The following is a 24045-nucleotide window of genomic DNA, read 5'->3' as shown; positions in this document are numbered from 1 at the left end:
TGTGTGTGTGTGTTGGCATTTTTTTTTGTATTTTGCTGTAAAATATCAGAAATGTGGAATGTTGGAATTAAAACAATTGGGGGGGGCTGTCTTTGTGCATGTTCCCTCTTCACTGCATGGTTTGTGAATATGATATGATATAGTTGGGCCTCGCTTTTCTTCTCAGGTGCTCCCCCCTTTTTTATCTTTGCAACAACCCTGTGCGGTAGATTAGGCTGCAAGTTGGTTCAGTCAAGCTCCACAAGTTTTTTTTAGCTGCTCCTATGTTTTTAATGTTATTTTGATGTTTAAATGTTATTTGATAATTATATAATTGTGGTTTTTAAACTATAACTATTGTAAAATGCCTTGTGCAGGCAGGAAATCTGAAAGGCAGGTTAAAATCTGTTAAATAAATATGTCTTGAACCAAGACTGTGGATTCAAAATAACTGTTCATGCTGGTAGTATTAATATTCAAGATTAGATTATTGCAATGCACTCTGGGTGGGGTTTTCCTTGTGCTTGACCCTGAAACTCCAGTTAGTGCAGATTATTGATGGAAGTGAGACCCTGTCAGCATATAACACCTCTGCTCAGACATCTGCAATGGTAGCCAATTTGTTACCACACCAAGTTCGAGGTGTTACTACTGGTATATAAAGCCCTTGACAGCTTGGGACCTGTTTCCTTGTGAGACTGCCTTACCTTATATAGCCATTAGAGCACTTTGCTCTGCGGAACAGGCATTGATACAGGTGCCACATAATACTTGTTCCGCACTTGTAAGAAATCGTTCTTTTAGTGTGGCAGCACCTACTCTTTGGAACTCCCTGCCTATTGACATCAGGCCTTCCCTCCATTCCTTTCGGCACCTGCTTAAAACTTTTTTTGTTTAGGCAAGCTTATCCAGACACATTGATGTTGATCTGTTTTAATCTTTTTAGTCGGTAGCTGATTTTAATTGTTTTCTATATGTTTTTAATTACTCGTTTTTGTTTAATGGATCATTTTAATGCTTTTTGTAAACCACATAGAGGTCTTTACATGCCAGCAGTATATAAATTTGGTTACATAAATAAATATAAATAAATAAATAATATATGTACATAAGCAGCAGTTCATGCCAATAGATTGGGGGGTGGGAATGTAGGGGCCCTAATCTACATACAGTGTACCAGGCCCAGGAAATCCTGTAGGCACCCCTGTTCTAAAGTGGTCAGCCGTTGTTCCATGATGCAGAGCATCTTTCGACCTCCAGTTCCACCATTCAACCAAGAAACGGATGGCAGGGTTCATTTTCCCTGCAACACAAAGCTTTGAATATAAGTTTGTGTTTGTTTGCTTGCTATCTTCATTTTCTGCCTTTCTATTGCCTCCCCGCAAAACCAGTTACAACAATTCAGTAAAAATGTATAGAAACCCGTAAGAATTGCTGTATAGAAGATGGCTCCTGACTCAAACATGGAGAGCTTGATTCTGTCCTCCCATTGGCTGCAAGCACTTTAACATCTTTTGGTGGCAGCAGAGTGGCAGTGATGGCAAATGGAGGGCAGACTCTTTTCGCCCCACCCTCTGCCATGGAGAGTTGATGGCCTCCAGAGCAAGATAGGACTCTACCTTACACTGAGTCAGACCATTGGTCCATGTAGCTTACCATTGTCCACACTGATTGTAGACAGGCAGCGATTCTACAGGGGGTCTCCCCCAGCCCTTCCTGGAGATACCAGGGTTTGAATCTGGGATCTTCTACATGCAAAGCGGATGCTCTACCACTGAGCCACAGCCCTTCCCCAAAGAACCAGGGCAACGTACGTGTGTTTCCCAGATGGCCTCACATCCAAGCATTGACCTCACCAGATCCAGACCTGCTTAGTTTCAGCAAGAACTTAGCTTCAGCAAGCTGCTCAGTGTCCTGTCATAGCATTACGTGCAAAGTGGGCCACTGAGTCTGAGCATTGCTCTGTCTGGCTCAGTATTGTCTACACTGATTGGCAGTGGTTCTCCGGGGTCTCTCCCAGCCCTACCTGGAGATGCCGGGGATTGAACCTGGGACCGTCTGCATGCAAGGCAGATGCTCTACCACTGAGCTATGGCCCTCCCTAACAAAGTTGCCACCTCAATCCCACAATAGGAATAGAGGAAGCTGCCTTATACTGAGTCCAAACATTGGCCCATCTAGCTCATGTAGAGTGGGTAAGAAGTATTTAAAATAAAATTAAGAAATAAATGTTGGCTCATTGGCTCATTTAAAAAAATGCTTTTAATCTACACCAGGGATGGGGAACCTCTGGCCCTCCAGATGTTGTTGGGCTCCAGCTCTTATCAGCCACAGCCAGCATGACCAATGGTCAGGGGTGATGGAAGCTGGAACTGAACAACATCTTGAAGGTAACAGGATCTCCATCCCTGTTCTACACAATACTCACATTCTTCTTTTCTGTTTTTTTTTTTTTTTAGATTCTTTACGCTTGAAGGAATTCCAGCATGGGTATTTTAGAATTGCATCTTATGGTCTAGTATCTTAAGAAGCTATCATAATAACTAGGCTGAAACGTTGAACTGCTCCAGCATCCTTGTCTTGTGCTTCTTGCAGGGGACACTACTGTTCGATGTGAACAACTGGATCTGCTTCAGGATTGGCTGGCTGATTTCAGAAAATCTACCTCCTCCTCCAGCACAGCCAATCCAGAGGAGCTGGTGGCGTTCGATGTACTCTGTGGAGATCTCAACTTTGACAATTGCTCATCAGGTGAGACATTCATTTATTTATTTAAAAGTGAAATTACCCAACAGTTTTTTCTAGAAAACTCTTTTCTGAGAAATTTCAGCTTCCTTAACTTTGAATGAAAGAAATTCTACTGAGATTTACAAAAACCCAGGTCCATCTAGCTGTTAAATCTTGCTGATCTCTCCCTTGCTTCAGGAACAGAGACCCTCTGGAAGTATCCGTTGACCCTCAGGGCCTCTTCAAAGGAGGGTGCAAATAGGCCAAAGTTCTATTGCGTAATGTTCTCTCTATATCTATGACTTAACAATAATACACATCAGAAGCTACATGACGGTGGCTCCATGTGGGGACCCTAACCTTCTACAGGCACTCACCATGTGGTCTTTGCCCTAATTGCATGGAAGGTCTCCATGTCAGCACTGCACCTGCCTGTGGGCCAATTGTCAAGGCTGGTGGGCAAGGGGGACTGACCGTCCAACATCAGCTCGGACAGTGCCTGAGAAATCAGTTCTTGAGCAGAGAGCTAGGCCGGAGACCACTGCCTTATAGGAGTAGATCAAATTGTCCTGGTGTCACCTGCCCCCTGGAGAGTTGGCTACTGCAATACCATCCAGTAGCTCTGCGCAGTGACTGTGTTAAAGCACAGCGGAGAGAAGGCCAGCAGCTCCCTCTTGTGGTAAGAGGCGCAAAGATTAAGCCACCCGGATCCCGCTCCTGGACTTCTCCGGCACCTCATGCCAGTGCAGTTGAGCTGATTCATGTGGTAAGTCCCTCAAATAGGTACATGGGATACGGCGTTTTACCAGGTGAGACCATTGGTCCGTCTGGGTCAGTATTGTCTACGGTGGCTGGCAATGGCTCTCCAGGGTTTGAGGCAGAGGACATCCCAAGCCCAATGTGGAGTGGAGATCCTGGAGACTGAACCGGAGACCTTCTGCATGCAAGGCAGATGCTCTACTACTCAGCTATATGGCCGTTCCCTAGCATATGTTACAACCAGTGGCAGCTGGTGGGTCCATGTTAGTAGGGCAGTGGAATCTGCTCCGGGTTTTAGTCCAAACTTTCAAGGAGTTGTCCAAAGTGCTGGAGCACATCAGGTAGGTCATGGGTCCGAGAGCTTTGCAAGGGGCTTCTGAAGACCCGAGAAGCAGCTGGTTGCCAGGTCTGTTGAAGCTCCTTGCAAGATAGTGCTTTCAAGATCTTCCTAAGACTCTTGCAAAGCGCTGTCCTGAGGAGTGCTTTGCAAGGGACTGGGCAATCAGCTGATTGTTGGGTCCCTTGAAAAGCCCCTTGCAAAGCACTCTGGAAGACCCAGGTGGGCAAAAAAGGTTATATCAGCTCTCCTCACCTGCCAAACGTGGCCTGCTAGGGTTGGAAGAGATAATGATCCAATTCCCTACCCATGCCATATGCATCCTAAGGACATCAGAAAAGCCCTGCTGGATCAGGCCAGTGGCCCATCTAGGCCAGCATCCTGTCTCAGACCAGATAGCCAGATGCCCATGGGAAGCCCAAAAGCAAGACCTGAGTGCAACATCACTCTCCCTACCTGTAATTCCCAGCAACTGCTATGCATTGTTGTTATTCTGGGATGTTATTTAAATTGTATTTTGGCATTATGATTGCTTTGTTGTTGTTCTTTAGCTTTACTCTGGTTTTCGATACGACCAGTTCGTGATCTGTACCGCAGTCTGCTCCTGGTCTTGTTTTCGCAGAAAGTATGGAACTTCTCCATCTTCTGCTACCAATTATATAATCAATTTGATTCCTATATTGTCCATTTGGTGACGTCCACGTGTACAGTCGTCTTTTCAGTTGTTCAAAAAATGTGTTCGCAAGAAACAAATTATTGGCTTCACAGAATTCATTGTCTTTCTCCTGCTTCATTTCTGTCTCCTAGGCCCCATTTCCCCACAATTCCTAGTTCTTCTCTGTTCCCTACTTTTGCATTCCAATCCCCCATGATTATCAGCACATCTTGTTTTGGTGTGTGATCAATTTCCTCCTGTACTTCTGCGTAAAATCTCTCCAATTCCTCTTCTTCTGCATTTGCTGTTGGAGCATAGATTTGGATGATGGTTATGTTGATAGGTTTCCCGTTTAATCTCATTGATATCACTCGCTCAGACCTTGCGTTGTAGCTCCTAATTGCTTTTGCTACATCACTTCCCAGCAACTGCTATGCGTACTGCCTCTTAACAATGGCGGTAGTACATATCCATTGTTGCTAGTAGCCATTGATAGCCTTTACTATCGATCCTAGTAGAATTGATAGATGATCATATATGAAATGGGTGTTAATAAATAGGCATGAGGATCAGAGAACTGCTTTTTGGCAACATTTATTGCAAAACCTGTGCCACACCCCTGAATAGGAAAAAAGGTGGAAGGCATACAATAATGAGCAAAAAAAGGAGGGTGTAAACCCAGAATGCCGAAGGTGGGAATTTCAAAGTATTTATTGTATATTCTTTGAAGAAATAGTTTGTAGTGTGAGATGCCCAACGCGTTTCAGCCCATCAAGGGCGTTCATCAGGGGATTATAGTAGCTCAAAACTCTATATGCGCCAAAGATACCTGAATACCTGTATGCCAATGAGGTCACTGCTTGAACGTAAGATGCAGGCGTGTGAGACCCAGCCTGATCTGATTGGCATGACCTTCAAAGCACTGTTTTATTTTTAGCCGCCGGGTTTCTTTTCTTTTCCCTTCCTTCTTTTAAAAAGCCGCACACTTATGGATTGTGTTGCCTTGACAATAGACAGTGACAAATGACATCATTAGTGCCTATGGCAGCCACTTGTGGGATTCCCTCAGGGGAAGCAAAAAAGGAACGCTGACTTCTTTTTGGTCTTCCTTCCAGGATAAGAACATAAGAACATAAGAAGAGCCTGCTGGATCAGGCCAGTGGCCCATCTAGTCCAGCATCCTGTTCTCACAGTGGCCAACCAGGTGCCTGGGGGAAGCCCGCAAGCAGGACCCGAGTGCAAGAACACTCTCCCCTCCTGAGGCTTCCGGCAACTGGTTTTCAGAAGCATGCTGCCTCTGACTAGGGTGGCAGAGCACAGCCATCATGGCTAGTAGCCATTGATAGCCCTGTCCTCCATGAATTTGTCTAATCTTCTTTTAAAGCCATCCAAGCTGGTGGCCATTACTGCATCTTGTGGGAGCAAATTCCATAGTTTAACTATGCGCTGAGTAAAGAAGTACTTCCTTTTGTCTGTCCTGAATCTTCCAACATTCAGCTTCTTTGAATGTCCACGAGTTCTAGTATTATGAGAGAGGGAGAAGAACTTTTCTCTATCCACTTTCTCAATGCCATGCATAATTTTATACACTTCTATCATGTCTCCTCTGACCCGCCTTTTCTCTAAACTAAAAAGCCCCAAATGCTGCAACCTTTCCTCGTAAGGGAGTCGCTCCATCCCCTTGATCATTCTGGTTGCCCTCTTCTGAACCTTTTCCAACTCTATAATATCCTTTTTGAGATGAGGCGACCAGAACTGTACACAGTATTCCAAATGCGGCCGCACCATAGATTTATACAATGGCATTATGATATCGGCTGTTTTATTTTCAATACCTTTCCTAATTATCGCTAGCATGGAATTTGCCTTTTTCACAGCTGCCGCACACTGGGTCGACATTTTCATCGTGCTGTCCACTACAACCCCGAGGTCTCTCTCCTGGTTGGTCACCGCCAGTTCAGACCCCATGAGCGTATATGTGAAATTCAGATTTTTTGCTCCAATATGCATAATTTTACACTTGTTTATATTGAATTGCATTTGCCATTTTTCCGCCCATTCACTCAGTTTGGAGAGGTCTTTTTGGAGCTCTTCGCAATCCCTTTTTGTTTTAACAACCCTGAACAATTTAGTGTCATCAGCAAACTTGGCCACTTCACTGCTCACTCCTAATTCTAGGTCATTAATGAACAAGTTGAAAAGTACAGGTCCCAATACCGATCCTTGAGGGACTCCACTTTCTACAGCCCTCCATTGGGAGAACTGTCCGTTTATTCCTACTCTCTGCTTTCTGCTTCTTAACCAATTTCTTATCCACAAGAGGACCTCTCCTCTTATTCCATGACTACTAAGCTTCCTCAGAAGCCTTTGGTGAGGTACCTTGTCAAACGCTTTTTGAAAGTCTAAGTACACTATGTCCACTGGATCACCTCTATCTATATGCTTGTTGACACTCTCAAAGAATTCTAATAGGTTACTGAGACAGGACTTTCCCTTGCAGAAGCCATGCTGGCTCTGCTTCAGCAAGGCTTGTTCTTCTGTGTGCTTAGTTAATCTAGCTTTAATAATACTTTCTACCAGTTTTCCAGGGACAGAAGTTAAGCTAACTGGCCTGTAATTTCCGGGATCCCCTCTGGATCCCTTTTTGAAGATTGGCGTTACATTTGCCACTTTCCAGTCCTCAGGCACGGAGGAGGACCCGAGGGACAAGTTACATATTTTAGGTAGCAGATCAGCAATTTCACATTTGAGTTCTTTGAGAACTCTCGGGTGGATGCCATCCGGGCCCGGTGATTTGTCAGTTTTTATATTGTCCATTAAGCTTAGAACTTCCTCTCTCGTTACCACTATTTGTCTCAGTTCCTCAGAATCCCTTCCTGCAAATGTTAGTTCAGGTTCCACTGTGAAGACAGATGCAAAGAATTCATTTAGCTTCTCTGCAATCTCCTTATCGTTCTTTAGGACACCTTTGACTCCCTTATCATCCAAGGGTCCAATTGTCTCCCTAGATGGTCTCCTGCTTTGAATGTATTTATAGAATTTTTTGTTGTTGGTTTTTATGTTCTTAGCAATGTGCTCCTCAAATTCTTTTTTAGCATCCCTTATTGTCTTCTTGCATTTCTTTTGCCAGGATTTGTGTTCTTTTTTATTTTCTTCATTTGGACAAGACTTCCATTTTTTGAAGGAAGACTTTTTGCCTCTAAGAGCTTCCTTGACTTTGCTCGTTAACCATGCTGGCATCTTCTTGGCCCTGGCGGTACCTTTTCTGGTCTGCGGTATGCACTCCAGTTGAGCTTCTAATATAGTGTTTTTAAACAACTTCCAAGCATTTTTGAGTGATGTGAGCCTCTGGACTTTGTTTTTCAGCTTTCTTTTTACCAATCCCCTCATTTTTGTGAAGTTTCCTCTTTTGAAGTCAAATGTGACCGTGTTGGATTTTCTTGGCAATTGGCCATTTACATGTATGTTTAATTTAATAGCACTGTGGTCACTGCTCCCAATCGGTTCAACAACACTTACATCTCGCACCAGGTCCCGGTCCCCACTGAGGATTAAGTCCAGGGTTGCCGTCCCTCTGGTCAGTTCCATGACCAACTGGTCTAGGGAATAGTCATTTAGAATATCTAGAAACTTTGCTTCTTTGTCATGACTGGGACACATATGCAGCCAGTCTATGTCCGGGTAGTTGAAGTCACCCATTACTACCACATTTCCTAGTTTGGATGCTTCCTCAATTTCATATCTCATCTCCAGGTCTCCCTGAGCATTTTGATCAGGGGGACGATAGATCGTTCCCAGTATTAAGTCCCTCCTGGGGCATGGTATCACCACCCACAACGATTCTGTGGAGGAGTCTGCCTCTTTTGGGGTTTCGAGCTTGCTGGATTCAATGCCTTCTTTCACGTATAGAGCGACTCCGCCACCAATACGTCCTTCCCTGTCCTTCCGATATAGTTTATATCCAGGGATAACCGTATCCCACTGGTTTTCTCCATTCCACCAGGTCTCCGTTATGCTCACTATATCAATGCTCTCCTCTAAGACCAAGCACTCCAGTTCTCCCATCTTGGTTCGCAGGCTCCTAGCATTAGCGTACAGGCACTTGTAAGCAGTGTCTCTCTTCAAGTGTCTTTGGCACTTGTGGTTAGGCCTGTGGTAATTTTGCTCTTCTGAATTTATATCCTGTGCCCCTGCTCTCACAATGCCTACTTCTAGGCCTACCCCTTTTAAAATTTCATAATTTCTTTGGTTTTTATCCCAGGGGGGAGGTTTATTCCGAACCGGACCTTTCTCAGCTCCTGTCGGGTTTCCCCCCTCAGTCAGTTTAAAAGCTGCTCTGCTACCTTTTTAATTTTAAGTGCCAGCAGTCTGGTTCCATTCTGGTTCAAGTGGAGCCCGTCCCTTTTGTACAGGCCCGGCTTGTCCCAAAATGTTCCCCAGTGCCTAACAAATCCAAACCCTTCCACCCGACACCATCGTCTCATCCACGCATTGAGACTGCGAAGCTGGGCCTGTCTGGCTGGTCCTGCGCGTGGAACTGGTAGAATTTCAGAGAAAGCCACCTTGGAGGTCCTGGCTTTCAGCATCCTACCTAGCAACCTAAATTGTGCTTCCAGGACCTCACGGCTGCATTTCCCCATGTCGTTGGTGCCAACGTGCACCACGACCACTGACTCCTTCCCAGCACTGTCTACCAAACTATCTAAACGATGGGCAATATCCGCAACCTTCGCACCAGGCAGGCAAAACACCTTGCGGTCTACACGCCCATCACACACCCCACTGTCTATGTTCCTAATGATTGAATCACCCACTACAAGGATCCCTCCAGCCCCTGGAGATATATCCTCGGCAGGAATAGATGCAGGATAGATGCAGGGAAAATGATCGAGAGGTTTCAGGAGTCTGCGTAGAGTTAGATCTGAAGCAGGTTGTAATGCAAGGTTTGGCTGTCCAAACGGTTGCCCAAAACTTAACAGCAATCATAGAAATGGTCCAAAGTGGAAACTCCAAATAATTCCCCCTCCCAGCAGCAATAAATGTGAAAATTTACCATTCGTGATTTCTTGGGGAGAGATAGTGACATGTCTGGATATCTATATGGGAGTAAGGAAGAGGAACAGAAAGGTATAGGGTGTGGAATCGTTTTATTGTTAAATTTGGCATTGTATGCAATACTATTTCCATATATTTGGGTTGTATCTTGGGCCAGTCATACTGTGAGTCCACCCACTGAAATTCATGGACACGATTAATGTAAATCCATTGATTTCAATGGGTATATTCTCTGAGTAAAATTTAGTTGGCCGCAGACATTTAGTATTTTTTAAATTGCTTAGAGACTGCCTTAGTATTCAGTTGTGTATAAATAATTAAATAAGTGATGTAAATAAATAACATAAGAAGAGTCTGATTGCTGGATCAGGCCAGTGGCCCATCTAGTCCAACATCCTGTTCTCACAGTGGCCAACCAGATGCCCTTGGGAGATCCCCAAGCAGGATCCAAGCGCAAGAATACTTTGCCCACTTTTGATTTCAGTCAACTGGTATTCAAAGGTATACTGCTTCTAGTCGTGGAGGCAGAGCATAGCCATCATGGCTAGTAGCCACTGATAGCTTTATCTTCCATGCATTTGACTACTCTTCTTTAAAAACCACCCAAGTTGTTGTTGTTGTTGTTATTTATTAGATTTATATCCTACCCTCTCTCCCAGTAGGAGCCCATCAATGCCTCCTGTGGGAGCGAATGCCATAGTTTAACTATGCGCTGAGCGAAAAGGCACTTTGTTTTGTCTGTCCCGAATCTTCCAGCATTCAGCTTCATTAGACGTCCACGTGTTCTAGCGTTATGAGAAAAACTTTTCTCTATCCACTTCCTCCGTGCCATGCGTAATTTTATACTACTTCTGTCATGTCACCTCCAGGCTGAGAGATCAATGTCTGGGCAAGCGCATTTGGCCATTGTGTGGCCTCTCGGTTATCAAACTGTGACTCTCCAAATGCTGTTGAGCTGCAGCTCCCATCGCCCCTGGCCACTGGCTGTGCTGGCTGGGGCTCATGGGAGTTGGAGTCCAATGACATCTGGAGGGCCACAGGTTCCCCATCCCTGCCTTGACGCCATGCCTTTCTTCACATGCCATTGATGTACCTGGTCTTGGTCCTTTCTCTTCTCTCTGCAGATGACAAGCTGGAGCAGCAGCATTCCTTGTTTACACGCTACAAGGACCCATGCCGCCTCGGTCCAGGGGAGGACAAATCGTGGGCAATTGGTAAGGTCCATGGTGATGGCCTTGGGGTTGACTTGGAAGGAGCATTTGGGCTCCTTCTAGGAGGAAGGGTGGGATATAAATTTAATAACAAATAAATAATACATAAAGTTTGGTTTAAAAAGGAATTAGTTCCAGTCCCAGTTCACCCCCTCCACAAAGGATCTCATTCTTTTCCAATTCAATTCACAATTCAGTCACATAGTCCTTGGCTTTGTTTTCCCCAGCCTTCAGAATGTTACTAGCTGCTGTGCCAAAGTGTAAAATATACTTAATAAGACTAAGACAACATCTACACACACACATACGTGTAATGTGAACATTTGATTGATTTATTGTCCCCAATAATTATGATCTTAAGCTTAAACACTGACATCACTTTTCAGATAGATAAAAATGGTAAATGCAGTGGCCGCAATCAGAGTCAAGTGTGACAATACTCATATATATGTGTGTGTGTGTGTGTGTGTACTAGGGGCTCTGCCTGCTTCACTCGCCAACCCGGCCTACTGTCACCAAAGCTCCCCCTCCCCTCCTGAGGTTGCTGAAGCTCCTCCTACTCCCACAAGTCACTAAGCCCCCCCAAGCCTCCCATGGGCCACTAAAGTCCCTTCTCCCCCACAGGTCACCAAAGCCCCCCTTCCCCCCATGGGTCACCAACACTCCCCCAATCCCCACAGGTTGTGAAAGCCTGACCTGCATGCACACACACTAGGAACCCCAGGCACATGGGCACACACACACAGACAGGGACTCTCTCTTGCACACACTTACAGAGAAACATACTCCCTCTTGCCACCACCTGCACCCTCACCACCACCCTCCCACTTGCCACTGCCACCCCCAGAGTCACTGGCACTCCCTACCCCAACCCTATTGAATTTCATTGAATGAAATTTAAAATTGAATTAATTAAAAACCACCCAAAGTTCCATTGCAAAAGGAACTGAATTCATGATCAGCTCATCCAGAAATTGTAGGAACTATGTTCAGTTGTAATTCAGAGACCTTTTTAATTAATTCAATTAATTAGTTAATCTGAATTAGTTCGTTCCAAGCACTGGTGGGGAGGGATGCGCTGGGACTGGGAAGAGACATCTACTTAATGAGCACACAGAAAGGTTTGATTTTCCTTAACAAAAGACAATTTAAGAAAGAACAGAGTTAAGGAAGAATAATCCAAAATCTACACCCAGGCTGGAAAAGTCCAAGATGGATAGGAGAGTCATGAGTTCCTTTGCTTCACAGGTACCTTGTTAGATCCAGAAGGACTATATGATGAAGAAGTGTGCACTCCAGATAATCTGCAGAAGTAAGTGATGTCTCACTTCCCCATATATACATACTAGCAATATAGCTCCTGTTATTTACATCCACACAACCAGTGGGGTACTGTTGTTATATTTGTGATAGTTGTTTTCCATTTGCATGTTATTGTTGTTAATTGCCCACAGCACCAGAAAGACATAAAACAAAATTAAACAAGCGCACAAAATACGCAGAAGGCATCAGTTCAACAGCCCAAGCCTATGCATGTCTACATGGTAGTAGTAAGACCTATTGAGTTCAATAGCCTTACTCAAAGTTAACTGTATAGGCCCGATCTGCACTGTATATTTAAAGCTGTATTAAACCACTTTAAATAGTTATGGCTTCTCCCCGAGAATCCTGGGGACTATAGTTAGTTAAAAGGGCTGAGAGTTGTTAGGAGACCCTTGTTCCCCTCACAGAGCTACAGTGCCCTGGGAAGAGGGATTGATTGTTAAACCACTTTGGACATTGTATCTCCTAACTGTTATCACCCTTTAACAAACTACAGTTCCCAGGATTCTTTGGGAGAAGCCATAACTGTTTAAGATGGCATAATACTGCTTTCAATGTATAGTGCAGTTGGGGCCTTGGTTAGATACACGGGAGAAAGTCTGAGAATCCTTGTTAGGGCTGAATGCAAATTGGGTGTCCCATTTACCATTTTGGTCTCTTTTGTGGAACGAAAAATCCTTTGAAAACTTTGTGGAGGAACCGCTAGCACACAAAAAGCCCAGAAGCCTCAGAAAATTCCTGGGGGGTCCTGATTCACCAGTTAGGAGGTGCACAGGAAGCGGCCTTACACTGTGTGAGGCCATTGGGCCATCCAGCTCACTATTTTCTACCTCTGCAAGGTTATAGGCGAAGGGCCACTCCCAGTTCCACCTTGAGATCCCAGGGGTTGAACCAGGCACCTTATGCATATACAGCAGATGTTCTGATACTGAGATATAACCCTTCTGTACAGTTAGCCTTCTATGGAATTAAAGAGCAGTGGATTAGACAGCTCATTTCATGCATGATAGAGGTATGCGTGCAAACTCAAAATTCACTTACACACAGGGTCACTGTGTGAACTGACTCTTAATTTTATTTTAAACATGCTGCAAAGTTGCAGAAGTATTCCAAAGGCTCAACGGCAAAAAAGTGAACACATAACATTTTGTGGCCTGTAGCACTTTAAAAAGCAAACAAGCTTCCTAATTATTTTAAAGTATAGTTTCCTGTACTCATTCAGGACAGCTAGTTTAATTAGCCTTTAATCCTCATTTGCAATTGACATGTTGTCTAGCAGCTTTGAAATTGCATCACCATCTTTAAAAAGAAAATGAGCTGAAGAGCTTGCAAATAAATACCTGTCTGAAATTGCTAATGTAATTGACAAACTAGATTAGGTTTAAAATAGACTCTTATGGAAATCCTTCAATAATAACATTTGGCTGAGATATAGAAACTAATTTATCAACCTGCTTAAATTGACATCAGTAGTTCTGGAAAGAGCCCAGTAAATTGACTTCCATTAGACTTCCAGCACCAACCTCTGGAAACCTATTAATAAAGAAGACCACGGTATTAAATGCATCAATGAGAGTGACTACAAGGTCCTGTTTCCGTATTTAAAAGATCAATAAACACTGTTGCTACTTAGTCAAAAGGTGCCTCCACCTCTGACTTGATTAATAGGATACTGTTAGGGCAACGAGTAAAAAAGGGACCATTTAATTAAGATATTCAGAAATCTAGGATAGATTCCCTGTTGGCCTTATTCTCTTCATAGAGAGAAAGCTGTAACAAGACACAAAATATAAAAATGAAACTGTATTGTGCTGGAAGTGCATATATAACTGCAACTAATTAGATAATGATCCAAAGTACATGTAATATTGATCAGAAGATGGAACACCAATTGAAAAGTCCGTTTCTACAGCTTAGTCTTTTTCAGTCCCATCTATTTAAACAAATATCCTTGGGAACAGTGGTAAGACCATACTCCTGAAGAGATATTTCCAAGTTCTTGTGCTTTACTGGCTGACAGAAGTTCTTTTTTCTGGGGAGCTGCTTTTTTACTGGTAGATTGTTAGCTGAAAGTACAACTAACACAATCATGCAAAAAGCATATCAATAATACACAATTATAACACATACGCAAGATGAAAATGGAATATTTCACTGAAATATCATTCATATACACCTCCCAGGGCAAAACAGAATAAACTCAACTTCCACAAAACATAATTCATCATAGTTGTGAGAATGCTCATGTGATAAATCATTATTGATTACGACAGATGATACGAATAAACTTATAGTTGAGTCCTTTGGGACTTACAGAGTTTGACGTGAAAATCTTTTGCATAATGCCGTGCCATTGTACACAGGGGCAGCTTCCTCCACCAATTCTTAGGAATATCAGTCAAGTTTTATTACGTGTCTAAAGCTGTCACAATATTGTGAACTCAGTCAGGTCATAGTCCATTAGCCCAGCCAGTCTTTGACACCAAAGGGCAATTTATCAGCTTCCTTATGTTGACTATCAGGGTGGATGTTACCGAGATTGAAGTGGAACAGGACTCTGAAGAACATCTTTTTGTGCGTGTATCAGATCAGAAAGATGGAGCTACTTTCTTTGAGGAGTGTTTTTTGCTTCTTTTTTTTTAAAAAAAACACAGCTACTTTGAATACATGCTACAGTGAATGTGGAAGCAGACCAAGCTCAGTAGCAGGACATCTGCTTTGCATACCGCATGACCTTCCCTGTGCCCCCTAAACTCTCCTGTTGCAATGGAAGCAGGGATGGAAGGAACTGTCAATTTCGGTTGTCTCAGTTTCCCATTTCTCCAGTCTTAAATTCGGTTCTCCACATCTCTGCAGTAATTTGCAATTTTTTTTAAAAAAAAACCCTCATGAAAATTCTCCAGCATTTTAGTGAGAATGTCTCCTACTAAACAAATTTTTGTATGCAATTCTGGTTATTGTACACATTTTTGCAAGCAACTTCTCCTGACATAACGTATTTCTGTATGCTATTTTCACCAATATGTTAATTTTGTGCACACTTACCCCTAATGCACGTATTTTTGCAAACAATGCTTAGCTGGAGAACTGCATTGCAAAATTCTGAAAAGTGTGGATTTTGATGGATGGCTGTGTGTCAGTTCTCAAGTTGTTTTGGAAAGTGCAGATTTGATCATTTTGGCTTTAAATGTGAACAGAAACAAATTTCTCTCGGACGTAAGAGCCCATTGCCAGCACAACTCTCTTGCCCTTTGCCTCAGGCAGGAAAATGTCTGTTCCTCAAGGAGAAAGCTGTCATCAGGCGCATTCCCCTGGAAGAAGTTTGCCATCCCTTACTGATCTTCCCCTGCAATGAGTGTTAGATGTGACCTTACACACATTTTCATGTCCCACAATGCCACAGGAAAACTGAACAATGTCCCACATGAACACCATGCCTGACCCTAGAACACCACTTGTGATCCTCTGGAAAACAGGAGTAAGGAGGCTCAGGCCCAGGGGCCACATATGGCCCTCCAGGGCTTTCTGTGTGGCCCTTGGGATTCTCCCTGGGTCACACCACATCCCAGGCCTGCTCCACACCCTCTTCATGTTTTGCCTGGGTGGAATGCATCCGTGAAATATAATTCCTCTTGCTTGCCTGGATGGAGGATGGAAAAGGGTGTGTGTGTGTGTGTAAACTTCTGATTTTTGCATGGCTGTTGCCTGCTGTACTAAGGTCAGTGTCACACCCATTGCTCCGCCCACCTTTGCCTCTGGCCCCGCCCATCACTAGCATGTGGCCGCTGGAGGGTTTCCTTTGAGGGAATGTGGCCCTTGGGCAGAAAAAGGCTCCCCACCCCAGCTCTGTAACATGCAGAGATTCCTTAGCAGGAATGATGACTATGTGCAAAGCAAAGGACACTTTGAAAACCACCGCAGGTGTAAGGTAACGACACCGCAAAACACAGCCATTTTTTTGAATGAATATATTGCAGGAAATACGGCAAAATGTGTTGAGCATGCCCCAGCCACTTTTCTTGGCTTTTTATTTAATTTGCTGTTATGAAGTGGAGATAATCTGCTGATGTTTCAACAGAGGTCAATTCTGTCAGAGCCAAAGCTCATCGTTGCATTGGAAAATGAACATTTCATGATTTTTTTTCTTCCCAAGTGGTTTGAAGAATGGCCTGTCTATAATGCTATTGAAGGCAATTAATTAGACAGCGGTCCGTATTTGAACCATCCTCTTAACATAAACGAGCCTCCCTCTTTGTAATTAAAAAAATCCCCATCTGGGGAGCATCGATAACTATTGATTCCTTGATACTGAAATTAATCAGAAACGGCAAGCAGGCATCAACTGATTACATCTCCAGAGATAATGCCTCTGAGCTTGTTAAAATTGGATTGTGCATTTTAAAGGCTGGTAATAAGCAATTATTTTCTTACATTTCTAATTTTCCTGAAAAGGAGCCACAGGGCTTGAAAACTTGTGTCTTCTATCTTTTTATGGAAGAACAGTCTTTCTTCTCCCTCATTTCCAAATATTAGTGATACAGTCTGACTGGCCATTTTGGTATGTGCCTTACTCACAAAGCCCAATTGATAATCCTCAGTCCAAGAAGAATATGCCCATGGTTCACTATACATCATCTGCAATCCCTAGACATACTTTTTTTGGAGTAGGGATGGAAAGACCTGCTAATTTTGCTTTCCTCACTTGCTCTTTTTTCCAGTCTTAAATTTAGTTCTGCAGCAATTTGTGATTATTTTTTTTAAAAAAACATCATGAAAATTCTTCAGCATTTTAGTGCGAATTTCTCCTACTAAACATTTTTGTACGCAGTTTTGACTAACGTACACATTTTGCAAACGATTTCTGCTGCTACAATGCATTTTTACATTATGTTCACTAATATATTTGTTTTCATGCACATTTTCCCCAAATATATGCATTTTTTTAAAAAAAAATTGGTTGCTCGGAGAACTGTATCGCAACATTCGGATACGTGCGAATTAAGGATGCCTGAATTTCGGTTCTCATATTGTTTCAGAAAGTGTGAATTTGATAGATTCGGCTTTAAATGTGAACCAAATCGAATTTCTCTCCTATTCCTGCTTGGGTGTAAGCCATATTGTACTCAGTGGGACTTCCTTCTGAAGTAAACGTGTAAGAAAGAACACGCTGCCCTGTCTGCCAGTTACCAAAGAGAGGCACACTGTGGGGAAGAGCCATAGCTCTGTGACAGAACGTCTGCCTTGCATGCAGAAGGTCCCAGGTTCAAGCCCTGGCATCTCCAGGTAGTGCTAGGAGAGGTTTCCTGTACACTTTGCCTCATATCTCAGATTCTATACATGCTAAAAACCTCCTCTTCTTAAAGTTGAGAGTTGAGGATCATGGTTCATCCAGGGGAAGGGTGACTACCCCCCCTTGCCGCCACCCCATGGGTGCCTAAACTCTGAAGACCTATTGCTAAGCAGGTGTTTGGCTTTCTCCTTTTGAAATCAATGGGATCGTGTTTTTACTGTATGAACTACAAGTCAAAAGCCCTTTTTGAAAAAGAAGAAGCAAGAACTATTTCAAAGTTTGAGCAAACAACTGGGTTTCCCACCTTTTCCAAAAAGCTGTTCATTTTGGGGTAGAGCTGGTCTCATTAGACCATCTGATTTCAGAGAGTCATCAGAAAGTCCAAGACTCTCAGGGTGCAAGAAGATTCTGAGTATGGCCTTCCAGCCAATGTTCATGCCCAGTGGGATTATGCAAAGAGAGGCAATCCAGGAGATATGCAGGAGATATGCAGGAGGACTCATGCTACTATACTGCAGACAAAATGGCTCATAGAAAAATAGCATGGTCTGTAGCTCAGCTGTAAAGCACCTGCTTTGCGTGCACAAGGTCCCAGGTTCAATCCCCAGCATCTCCACCTAGGGCTGGGAAAGATTCCAGCCTGAAACCCTGGAGAGCTGCTGCTGGTAAGTGGGGACCAGACTGAGCTAAAAAAAACCAAGGGTCTGACTCCTTATGAGGCAGCGAAGCTCTGTCACTGGCTAGGGCACCAAAGAGCCACTGGGAGGCTACATCCTCTGCCTCTCAGGAAGATCATCATGGCAAGGAAGAGACCAACTTGGCCCCATCCATTGTCCAGAGGAGGAGCTTGATGCCACCACCGCCCTGCCCTTGCCAGAAACAACACTGTGCTCCAAAGTCCAGTGACTTGGGACTGCAGAGCCGGAGCAGGCATGCTCTGCCCTCTGCAACTGGGGGCTCCCAGGAAGAACATCACGATGAGGAAAGGAGCAGCTGCCGCAGTGCCTCTCCTCTCCCCTCCTCATTCCTTTTTCCTTGTGTATCTTGTCATTTGGATTGTGAGACTGTGAGCAGGGTCTGTCTTATTTTTTAAAAATAAATGTACAGTTCTTAGAAAATTGTAAGCATTTTATCATCATCATCACCATACAACTCAGTAAATTTGTTAACAGTGTGACTTGGCTGTGTGACCATTATAATGTGTAGCTATGTGCCATTCCACAGTTCTGCACAGTTAGTTGGAAATTCCTAATATGAAATTATTGTTTTTAATTAGAAACAAAGGATGTTATACCCATGTTGTTTGCAATAAAGCCTTCCCCACAACTATCACCACCCTGTGGATTTGTGCGCCACCAAACAATGGGAATCCACTTCGCCTTTTGTTAGAGCAGTCAATGACCCACATGTAGAACTAACGTATTATAAACAATTGTATGTGTTTGTGAACCAGGACAATGGAAAGTGAAGATGGGCGGAAAGGTTACCTTGTCTTTCCCACCAGCAAGACCCATGCCTCAAGTCAGAAGGGGAGGAAGGGAGCCTTGAAGGGGAATGGGAGGCGGATTGATTACATGCTTTATTCTGAAGAAGGACTCTACCTGGAGTGGAAAGTGGTAAGTTGCATCACATTTGAAAGTTTGTCAAGCAACCTGAATGTGTTCCAGCATGTAAATATTTGCTGTCGGTTGCCATGGGTGATGCTTCTAGATCAGCACTCCCCAAGAAACACTAAGAATGGTTGCCCTCTGATGTGCTGTCATCATTTTAGGATGCCCATGTTAGGATGCCCAATTTTGACTTCCGCTCTGCTGTAGGGTATCATAATCCTGGGACTTGGGGCCATCCAATAAAACTGAATGTTGGAAGATTCAGGACAGACAAAAGAAAATATAGCCCATAGTTAAATGATGGAATTTGCTCCCGTAAGAGGCAGTGACGGGCCCCAACTTGGATGGCTCTAAAAGAGAATTAGATAAATTCATGGAAGACAGGGCTACCAGTGGCTACTAGCCATGATGGCTATATTCTACCTGCACGGTTGGAGGCAATATGCTCCTGAATAGTGCTTACTGGGAATCGCAGGAGGGGAGAGCGCTGTTGCCTTCAGGTCCTGCTTATGGGTTTCCCATTAGCATCTGGTTGGCCACTGTGAGAATAGGATGCTGGACTAGATGGGCCTTTAGACTGATCCAGCAGCCAGGCTCTTCTTACATTCCTAGATTCATCTGATGCCTCAAACCTGGGGGAAACAGCACCATACACTTTTCTTTTGTCATTCCTCTGCAGGAAGTGGAAGAGTTCAGTTTTATTACGCAGTTGGCAGGCTTAACAGATCACCTGCCTGTCGCCATGCGCCTGATGGTTTCAACAGGAGAAGAGGATCCTTAAATGAGGACCGTTTTTGTCCCCCTGAGGGTTTAGAAGAGGGAACTTCCAAACTTATGACCAAGATGCAAGACAAAGAGTGGAATTTTCTGGTCCCCACCCCCCGCCCCTCCAGAGACACCGGGCTTGGCTCAGACAATCCTATGGCTGTGATTCCACACACTTTTCAGATTCCTCTCCATTTGCATCCTGTTAGGAATATGTTAAAAAGGGAAGCAAAAATCGTATGTAAATGTGTGCATGGGGAGACCGGGAAGGCGGGGGTCAGCCCACCAACAAGCATCACAATTTGCCCAGGCAACCAAGCAAGCCCATATTTCTGTACTTTCACTGTGGACTAAAAGAAGCCAAGATAGAAGTCCCGATTCCTTTGAACCAGTGCCATTCTTACAAAAAATGTTTTTTAATATATATATATATATATATATATATATATATATACACATATATATATATACTGATATATAGCACAATTTAGTTTGTAATCAGTCTCTGTGTTAGTGCTGCTCCAAAAGCGAGTTTTTGCATCATTTCTTTATATATATCCTTAATGAGCTAATGCTTAATTTCTCTCTTTTTTAAAAAAACAACTATATTTTCCTTTTTTTAGCCTGTTAATGTTGTAGTAGCATGCCTGCGTCAGAAGCATGCGTCCGCATTGCATGCCACTCACTTTGGAATGGAATGGTCAATAAGATACCATTGGGGTGGAGGTGGGGGGGTGGGGAAATACCAGGGCGGTGATGGGAACTCGGAAACAAAAGCGCCCAGATGACAACGTTTTTACATCTTAGAATAACCAAGTTTGGACGACAGTGCAGTATTTCCTAAATAAGGACCTCGGTCGAAAGAGTAGGGTTGAATCCTAATCTTGTCTCTGCCAGTGCAATCCCGTGTGGCAGATTCAAGCAGTAATGCCTTTCCTGGACAGGATCAGCTTGCAGGTGAGGGATTTGGCAGAAAAGCTTACAAAGCTATCTTGAATCACCAGGCAATGGGTTGCACCCACCGATGAACTTCCAATCCCCCTCCTCCCCCTCATGCACCCTCCAAATATATTCTGTGGTTTTCCTCAACCCTCCAGAGCAGATTTCACCAACCCTGCAGGGCAGGGCAGAGGAAAGAGAGGGGATGTTTGGTTGTGCAAGCAGGACAACGTTGTTGGATACAACCCAATCAATCTATCTCAGTGTTGCTTATTCTGACTGCCAGTGGCTCTTTAGGGTCTGACCCAGAGGCCTTTTCCATCACTTGCTGCCTTTTTAACTTGGGTTGGCAAGTATGGGGCCTGGCGCTATATATATACAAAGAGCTGAAGATGTTTGCCACCTCTGAGCAGGAGCACTTGAGGAATTGGATTTCTGTGAACTCCAGTGCAAACTGACCTGATCTGCAGCTCCTAAACGAATGTGTAGCTCGGAGCGTCCTCCTTCAGATTTCGTACTTCTCCAGATTTCACAATACAGCTCTTAGCTCAATAAAAGTTACCAACACGTTTAATAGTGCATATTTTAGGATAAAATGCATACATTTAGATCAAATACATATTTAAATATTTTGTGATAAAATATGTATTTAAATGCAAATTTTCGTGCAGATTTTGTTTTTTTAATCGCAGATGAAGGCTGAAATGGGACAGAATGGAGTAATGAACAACCACGGGCAAAGTGCCATGGACTGAACATTGATCCATCCATCCATCCTTTGAGCTATGCGACCTTCCTCAGCTATGGGCATATTTGAATGCTTCTCCACCAAAACAGGTTAATTCTTGCCTCATGGAAAAGTAGTATGTCAGGAGAAGGCTAGCCTGGACCTTCTCCCTGAAGAACTACTATTCTATATGTAGGAATTGGTGGAGAGGGGAAGAATGGAACTCTGTAAAGCTAACCATCACAATCGCTTTCAGTGGTATAGCAATTGGTATAGTCCAAGGGAAATGTGACCACTGGATTCTGCTATGAATGCTCAAATTGCCCCATGTCGGTGGAGTGGCATAGATTGAATCTACAGAATATGTCACTGAGTGGCATGGCTGAATCCCATATGCAGTGGAGACTGCTGGCTCCGATGTCAGTGAAGGAGTGAATCTGTTCTTGGTTTTAGTCTGAACTTTCAAGGAGCTATCCATGATGATAAATAGACTGCCTTCAAGTCTATTCCGACTTACGGCGACCCTATGAATAGGGTTTTCATGGTAAGCAGTATTCAGAGGGGGTTTACCATTGCCTTCCTCTGAGGCTGAGAGGCAGTGACTGGCCCAAGGTCACCCAGTGAGCTTCATGGCTGTGTGAGGATTCGAACCCTGGTCTCCCAGGTCATAGTCCAACACCTTAACCACTACACCACAGTTCCCAAACTGAGTTCAGCACCTTGGACAGCTCCTTGAAAGTTCAGACTAAAACTTGGAGCAGATTTTCCTGAAAAGACACATGTGGCACATCACTGCCTCACTGACATCAGAACCACCAGTATCTACTTCCCACATGGTTCCAGCCATGTCTGGATGAAGGAATATCATGGAACAGATGTGCCATGTGTGATGCAACCATGCCAACAGTGGTACAGTACTTATGCTGTTGCTTCCTGTGTCATCTGCCCATCCCAATAGGATTTCTTCATTTGCACATTACCAGAGCTGCCTGGGATTCAGCCATGGGCAAGTAGCAGCTATACTAGTAAAGTATGACTTAGTTTTCATACTAAGTGAGAACAGGGAGTCAGGCAAGGAAACAGAAGGTGGTGGAGATCCTTATCTAAAATGCAAGATGTCACCAAATCATGTCATCTGGATGGGATTTCCTGCCCCAAATGGTTATGGCTTCAAAAGGCTAGTGACCTCCATCCATGTTGCATGATAGGATCGTGCTTAAGTTTTAAAAAATCCATCAAGATAGGAATGGGGTGATCCCAGCCATGTTGCACCTCAGAAGACCCCAAGCAAGGACAGCATAGCACAGACTTCACTGAGAGAATCCCTTGCCAATGGTCAGATTTCCCACCAATGGAGGCTGGTCCATAACACATTGGTACAGCAGGTGCTTCTCCGTGGGTCTCATCTCACTGTGTCCTGATAATATTCAGAACAGGTATAGGTGGCCCTCCAGATATTGCTGGACTCCAACTCCTATAAGTCCCAGCCAGCATGGCTAACAGTTGACCAGAATTGTAGTCCAGCAACATCTACAGGGTCCCAGATTCTCCATTCCTGGCTGAGAAGCTGGAATCACATGGCCAAGCAATATTCCCATGGGAAAGAACTATGGCATTGGCCCCCACATTCCCATGGGGGGGCATGAAAAGAAGCAAGAGGGGAGTTGCAGTAAATTCTGCATCGGATTGGACAGGACGAAAGTGTCACATGCTCTAGAGGAGTTGCCTGTCATTTCAAGGAGAGGAAGATCTCACACATTACCATAATATATTCGCTCTTGTTGAAGAAACAAGGCAGTTTTATCTGCATAAGCGTCATTTGTTTGCTTTTCCCTTATGCTACTGGGCTTCCATTTCCCCTTCCCCCTCTTTCTTGGTAGTTTGCACCTTTTTGAGGCAATGGGCGTACATTTCTAAACCCCATTTCTCTTCTCTACAGAAGGGCTTGCACAGCCCTTATAAAGGAAAGAGTGCCTTTGAACACATGAAGAGTGCCAGGGTTTCCCACTGAAAAGCATCCTGGGTTCTCTGTTGACAGAGGAAATGGCTTCTAGGTGAGCATGATATGAACATGACTTCCACATTTGAACCCACAGCACCTCCCTCATTTAGAAATTAAGCCATCCCACATGGTGTATAGTCTTGAATTTGTACGTTTTGAGAGGAATGCATTCACACCGGTTGCAAAAACAACCCCAAACAACAAATGCATCAATAATGCTTTTAAGTTATTGGAGAATGGTTGCTTCCAACTGCATGCAGATTTTTATGAAGACAAAAATGCTTACCTCTCAAAAGCCAAACCGCTTCATTCTCCAAGCAACTGATTGCTTCAGCCATACAGATTAGGGCTTCAATAGAGCCAAGACCCTGCAGAGCTTCCTATTAGAACCAATATTCAATGTGATAGAATTGTAAATAACCTCTGCCCATGTGCAGAATGCACCACTGAGCAATTACAGCCAGCCCTCCTGTGTCTAAGATTACATGTGACTGTAATCACACTCTTTGTCCTTGTGTACAGGATTTTCTGTGTTGAAATAGGCGTTGTCAGGGTGCCCCAATATAAAGTTGGGACCCCATTCTCTATGTTGTAGCATCAGTCTGAATTGGGACCCTACACCTGCAATTTGCATGGGGGGGAAACTCGTGCTGCAGGTATGGGGAG

The 24045-nt window shown here is 43.9% G+C and overlaps 1 protein-coding gene across 1 annotated transcript in view; it reads left to right on the top strand.

The window, feature by feature from the left end:
* Nucleotides 1-20102, top strand: part of SMPD3 (sphingomyelin phosphodiesterase 3) — a 222983-nt gene extending 202881 nt beyond the window's left edge. The window contains exons 5-9 of the mRNA XM_061593608.1: nucleotides 2575-2730; nucleotides 10637-10726; nucleotides 11972-12035; nucleotides 18790-18952; nucleotides 19626-20102. Of these exons, the coding sequence (XP_061449592.1) occupies nucleotides 2575-2730; nucleotides 10637-10726; nucleotides 11972-12035; nucleotides 18790-18952; nucleotides 19626-19727 (575 nt within the window). The 3' untranslated portion in view covers nucleotides 19728-20102. The remainder of the gene's footprint in view (nucleotides 1-2574; nucleotides 2731-10636; nucleotides 10727-11971; nucleotides 12036-18789; nucleotides 18953-19625) is intronic.
* Nucleotides 20103-24045: the final 3943 nt, after the last annotated feature.

Source organism: Rhineura floridana, chromosome 13, assembly GCF_030035675.1.
Source record: "Rhineura floridana isolate rRhiFlo1 chromosome 13, rRhiFlo1.hap2, whole genome shotgun sequence".
In the NCBI taxonomy this organism is placed as follows: Eukaryota; Metazoa; Chordata; class Lepidosauria; order Squamata; family Rhineuridae; genus Rhineura; species Rhineura floridana.
This window is presented reverse-complemented; position numbering and strand designations above follow the sequence as displayed.